The sequence below is a fragment of the Nicotiana tabacum genome, chromosome 8 (genome assembly GCF_000715075.1).
Source record: "Nicotiana tabacum cultivar K326 chromosome 8, ASM71507v2, whole genome shotgun sequence".
Classification (NCBI taxonomy): domain Eukaryota; kingdom Viridiplantae; phylum Streptophyta; class Magnoliopsida; order Solanales; family Solanaceae; genus Nicotiana; species Nicotiana tabacum.
Window position 1 is genome coordinate 55877239 of NC_134087.1, and position 6584 is coordinate 55883822.

The 6584-nt window shown below is 36.4% G+C and overlaps 1 protein-coding gene across 1 annotated transcript; it reads left to right on the forward strand.

Moving 5' to 3' along the window:
* Positions 1 to 257: 257 nt before the first annotated feature.
* Positions 258 to 5900, forward strand: LOC107818187 (chlorophyllide a oxygenase, chloroplastic-like). The gene is made up of 9 exons (XM_016644132.2): positions 258 to 584; positions 1145 to 1381; positions 1912 to 2016; positions 2329 to 2604; positions 2929 to 3076; positions 3221 to 3405; positions 3508 to 3620; positions 4456 to 4750; positions 5327 to 5900. Exons 1-9 carry the CDS (start codon positions 504 to 506, stop codon positions 5489 to 5491), a joined length of 1605 nt encoding a protein of 534 aa, XP_016499618.1. The 5' UTR covers positions 258 to 503; the 3' UTR covers positions 5492 to 5900.
* Positions 5901 to 6584: the final 684 nt, after the last annotated feature.

Sequence of the window (6584 nt, forward strand, 5' to 3'; positions counted from 1 at the left end):
GTAGACAAATTAAAGTTGTCATTTTCAGTTTCTTGTAAAGTGACCACAGCCATTAATATTAGATTTTAGTAGGTAAGAAACTAGTTTGTAGCTGATTGGCACACTTAAGAGGGTATGCCATTGTCAGGATTCTAATAGCCAATGAGAATTGAAAGCTGATAGAGAAGATATAATCCCCGTCCACGCTGGCAAATTGGAAGATATAGAGAGAGGGACCCCAAGAGGATACTTCTCTTAATAAAAATAAGTAAAAAAGGAAGCATGTGGAGATCAGAGATGCCACGAGTGAAACGCAGTGAGTCCACATGGCGAGCCATGGCAGGAACGTCGAGATCGCGCCCAACACCAACCTCTTATCAACAAAACCAAATCCCTCCCTCCTAAAACGTAGTAATTGACTCCATTTTCTCTCTCTCTCTCTCTCTCTCTCTCTCTCTCTCTTGTAATTACTTGGGCAAAGAGAAGACCGTCTCTTTCATCTTTCAAAAATTGCCCAGGCTGCCATGTCCGCCATTGCTACTTCTGCTGCTCTCTCTTTTCCTTTCTCTTTTTGCCGTTCTACCAAGACTTTTACTACAAGAAAGGTGCCTCTTTTTTACTACTGTTATACCCTACCTTACGTTATACAAACTTTAATTTAGCTAGATTGCTGTATCTATTATAGATTTATCACATATCCACTTACAGCGTAAATAAACCTGCTCTAGAAGGTTACTTGAATTAATTTTTGAGGTTGCTAGTTAAATTGATTATGAGTATTTACATTTAATATCGTTTTAAGAGACGTGCTAATTTAAAAGTTTTTACATTATCAATGCATAAAAGTTAAACCCACAAGTTCTAATTTCTTTTTTCCCTTAAAATTCGTACCCAATCAAACGCCGCCATATAAAATGAAATAGAGGGACTAAAGCTTACTAGACTCTGATGGCTCTGATCTTTCACTCAATGTTAATGTTTTGGTTTGTGGCATGTTTTTATGCTCTGGGGTGTCGGGTATAATAAGTACAAGTAATTCACATAGTAATTGGTTGAGTTATTTGTGAAGTTATCTGAATGTGGAGAGAGCCATACATCACTTACATTTTCTCTGTCTGATGACTTGTTGAGTGGACGATAATTGTGCAATTTTGTTCATTTTCAGTGTTTCAAAGGGGGATTTGGAGTGTTTGCAGTGTATGAGGAGGCAGGTGAGTTAACAAACAAGAAAAGCTCCTGGTTGACACTCTTTGATGTGGAAGATCCAAGGTCAAAATTTCCTCAGTCTAAAGGCAAGTTCCTGGATGCAAATCAAGCTTTAGAAGTTGCTAGATTTGATATGCAATATTGTGATTGGCGAGCTCGGCAAGACGTACTTACAATAATGCTCCTGCATGAAAAGGTTTGTTCTTGTAAATAATGTGTATTTACCCCTAATTTTATTGAAGTTTGAAATTGAGTTGAGTTTAAGGATTCATTATATCTCTATGTACATAAAGCAATAGCTTTGTAGTATATAAATATAGTACTCCCTCCCTTTCAATTTATGTAACATAATTTGACTCAACACGGAGTTTAAGAAATAAAAGAATACTTTTGAAACTTGTGGTCTTAAATATGCAATATTATTTGTGTGGTTGTAAGACTTTTGATACTTGTGATCTTAAACATACCACATCATTTGTATGGCCATAAAAACTTCTCATTAAGATTAAAATGGGAAGTTAATTTCAAATATAGAAATGTGTCATTCTTTTTGTAATGGACTAATAAAGGAAAAAATGTCACATAAATGGAGTCAGTAGTATGCTTCATTTCTGCTAATTAGTGACTGTTTCTTCTTTTGTAGCTGTTTCTATTTTTTCTGGTCATAGTTGTCTTCCTTTTTATCCTTCTACTAAGTTTTGTGCCTGGTGGATATTGTGTGAGTAGGTTGTGGAAGTATTGAATCCTCTAGCTCGTGAATATAAATCTATTGGAACCATGAAGAAGGAACTCGCGGAGTTACAAGAAGAACTGTCTCGGGCTCACAAAGAGGTATAGAATACTTTGATCCCATTGAACAAGCTTGTGTTGGTTGGATTCAAGCTACTCCTTTATAGATTTTGGGTAGAAATATAACATATCAAATATTTTACCATTATTATTGGTTATTTAGGTCTATTTTCCTTTTATCTCTTAAACTTATTAAAGCAGGGCATTTTTTCTGAGGAATAAATGGTTAATTACATAGATAAACTGGTTTTAAAATCTTGTCCAAAAAAGAAAAACAAACACAAAAAGCACATTCGAGGATCTTGTGTATTTCTCAGAAATCAAGTTTTGTATCTAAATTATTGATAGCAACAGGTACATATATCTGAGGTGCGGGTTTCTGCTGCTTTAGATAAGCTAGCTCACATGGAAGCATTGGTTAATGATAGGCTGCTTCCGGAGAGGAGTACAGAAGAATCAGATTCCCCATCTTCCTCCACCGGTACGTCTACAGTATCTAGAGATAATGCTAAAAGCAAGCAGCCTAGGAGAACCCTCAATGTGTCAGGTCCCGTCCAAGATTACAGCTCCTATTTGAAGAACTTTTGGTATCCTGTGGCTTTTTCTGCTGATGTTAAGGAAGATACCATGGTAAGTCAATTACCTGATTTAAGGAATGGAATAATCTCATTTTCATAACTGCAGACAACATTTGATTACCAAGTTCCATACTCTCTGCAAATTAATAAGTCCCCCAGAAAAAAGAAAAGGACAATGTTAAGCTACTTAAATGGACTAATGCAATACTGTGTTGCCAACCAATAGAATGTTGCACCATCTCCTCTCTAACTTTCTGAAAGAGGAGAGAATATGACAATTAAAACTTAGATAGGAACTGGTCTGTTAAGATTTTTATGCTTTTTGCAGTATAACACTGACTGTTCTTTTGATGGTAATTTGACTATAATGTTTCAGACACCAATTGATTGCTTTGAGGAACCGTGGGTGATTTTTCGTGGGAAAGATGGAAAACCTGGATGTGTCCAGAACACATGTGCACATAGAGCTTGCCCCCTTCATTTGGGTTCAGTGAATGAGGGTCGCATACAATGTCCTTATCACGGTGAGAATTAGAAGAATCAAAGCATTCTTCAGTGCAAATTTCCTATTTAGTCAATAAATAACACTTAATGAATTTGGTTCTTGATACGTGGAGAGTGCACGAAATAGCTGATATCTACTTTTGTGTTTATTTGATGATCTTTAGGGTGGGAATATTCAACAGACGGAAAATGTGAGAAAATGCCATCAACAAAATTTCTGAATGTCAAGATCAAAGCTCTGCCATGCTTTGAGCAAGAGGGAATGATATGGATTTGGCCTGGAAACGATCCTCCTGCAGCTACTCTTCCTTCTTTGCTACCACCTTCTGGATTTCAAATCCATGCAGAGGTTTGATATAACTGCCTTTAGATTTTAGTAATTGTTTTTACAAGACTAAGGACGGTCTGTTAAGTTTTTCTGCCTCATTCCTGATGTTCTTGAAACTGGCAGATTGTCATGGAACTTCCGGTGGAACATGGGCTACTTTTGGACAATCTGTTGGATCTTGCACATGCTCCTTTCACTCATACGTCTACATTTGCTAAAGGATGGACTGTCCCAAGGTTTGTTGTGTTATATCGATTCTAATTTGTCTAAAAGTTAGTGTAACAGTGGTCGACTAGTATTCAGTTTTGAAATTGTAAAAAGATGCTGGCTGTTCTTGAAATTTCCACTGTGGACACTAAGGAACTGAAGGCAAATTCTTAGTTCCTGCATAATTTCTTAAGAACTAGTGAATAACATGCCAAAATAAATAATAAATTATCTCACTGAATTCGTCATTCGTTTTTTTCGCCTTTGGACTTTTGACTCTCTCTCTCTCTCTCTCTCTCTCTCTCTATATATATATATATATATATATATATATATATCATCACCAAAACAATTTGGACCTGCATGCAGATTTCATTTAAGAGGTCCATTATGTTAGGTTGCTTCTTGGTTAACTTCCATAAGGTAGCTTACCTATTAAACTGATCAAAACTTAATATGACTTTTATTGGGATTTGAACGAATGGGAAGAGATTCTTGACGAGAGTACCAAATTAGATTAGTTGGTAATTCTTACTTTGCTAGTTAATAATTTCTTCATGTCCCAAAATGAATTTTTCTATAAGAAGGCATAGAGAAATAAATCTTTGTAATCTTGTTAATTACAGTGGCCTTGTGCATTGGGTGGAAGGGAAAATATTGTGGAGCATTATTAGCTATGAACATGGAAAAGATGTTTCCATTTTATGACTACCGGAACATTGCAATGCTATATTTGTGTTGTTTACTTTTTTGTTTTAAGGGGGTTGGGGTGCAGGGCAGTGGTTCCTGTGCATTTTTTATGGATAATGTCTGGCAGTAAGGGCTCGAAGATATGAACACTCACTAGTTACCTTTCTTTTTCAGCTTTGTAAAATTTTTGACTCCTGCGTCTGGTCTGCAAGGATATTGGGATCCATATCCAATAGATATGGAATTTCGACCGCCTTGTATGGTTCTGTCAACCATTGGAATCTCAAAGCCGGGCAAATTGGAAGGGCAGAGTATCAAAGAGTGCTCTACACACCTTCACCAACTTCATGTATGTTTACCTGCATCTAAACAGAAGACAAGGTTGTTATATAGGATGTCACTGGATTTTGCTCCTGTTCTAAAACACATCCCTTTCATGCAATACGTGTGGAGGCATTTTGCTGAACAGGTTAGATTATATTCTTAACATTGGTAATGTCTGTGATTACATAAACCTCGTAATGATGTGGATCAGTGTAATTGACTTCCTCAAGATATATGGCCACCTGCACAATACCTATAATGATTGACGAGTACTCCTGCATCATTTTGGCCTGATTAATCTATGAAAAAAGTTGCCTCAGTTTCCTGTGTATTAGTCCTGGAAATTGATGCATTTAGCAAAAACTTGTTCAAAGTTGGCATGCAGCCAGGAGGTGGAGATTTCTCATCTTACCATTAACACTTTGGGCTGTGGAACAAGCATTGCAAGATCACGTCTCAAAGCTCTCAGTGCAAAGTGGCCGAAGTCTTGAGTTTTCCACATCTATTATTTAAACAACAAAATTATTAAAACAACTAAAGAAGCCCGCCAAAATGTAAAGTGGAAACTTATTTCCTAATTAAAAAGAAATTGTCTACATTTGTTTTTCTTGTAAACTGGATATTGTATTAAAGATTTTCCCACCTAAAAACTGAAAAGGGAGTATTTAAAAAGGTATCTGATTGTTTTTTGGTGATCTATGCTTTGGGGAAACGTTTGCAGGTTTTAAATGAAGACCTACGGCTTGTGATTGGTCAGCAAGAACGGATGCTCAATGGTGCTAACATTTGGAACCTGCCTGTGTCATACGATAAGCTAGGAGTGAGGTATAGAATATGGAGAGACGCTGTAGAGAGTGGAGCAAAGCAGTTGCCGTTCAGCAAATGAAACATGGAACTAATCCAAGGACAGATTTTACTTCTCAAGATGATAATACACTCTAAACAATTTTAGCTCTTTGAAGAACTTCAGCTGCTGAGGATCTCTCTTGGTATATGACGCGGCTGCACACTTGTTGCTCGTGGAGATACTAGAGCATCCTGCTCTTGGTGTATGCCTAAAAGGAGATGATTTCAGCATAGCTTCCCATGTAAATTAAACTGTACACTAATTGCTTTTTGGTTCATGTACAGTGTAAACAACCTTGACCCGCCATCAATTCTTTCATGTTTGCCCTAGTGTGCCTCCTAGAAAATCTGGAGGTTTTTTTTTTCTAAGTCATGGAAATGGTCACTCATCATGTATCATAGTATCAACCTTCTCAGATTTGAATTGAGTACACAATTTTTTGCCAAAATGAAGCAAGAGGAAGATCTGATCCTCTAGCTGTTTGATCTAGTTTGGCCCAAAGTGTATTTTTGTCCCCAGAATTTATGTTTTTTCAGTGCTTTCAGTATCAAGAAACAAAGGGTTCCAGTCCATGCATGGAGCTTCTTAAAACAAAATTTTCGTATCATTTATTCAACAAAATGATATATACTGGTAGAACAGGATGAAACTTGATCATAGCAACAGATCTTAAATCTGGTTCAGTGAAGAAAGGCTTCAGTTTGTAACGTATAACGGTATAAGACCATATATATCAATTTTTTGTCGTACTAATAAAAGGTCAATTCTTAAGGTTATTTAAGACTATCAATTTTCGTCATACTAGTAAAAGGTCGATTCTTCCACTGGACGTTAGGGGTCTGTGTAAGTTGGTGTTTACAAGGGCAGTATTCCCGCAATTTAAGTTCTTAAGCAGGTCCACGTCCACCTTGTTCTCTTCTTTTTTCTATTAATGTGAATCCTAATCTAGCATTTGGCATTTGTCCACCTTGTTTATGAGTTCATTTATCCTAATCTAGCTTTGGGATTTGTCAACCTTGTTTTTGTTAATTTTATGTATGATTTTTCGACATCAACATAACTAATTTTTACCGACTATAACAGTAAAATTATAAAATATTTTGTCACATTATAGTACTATACGATGTGTAAT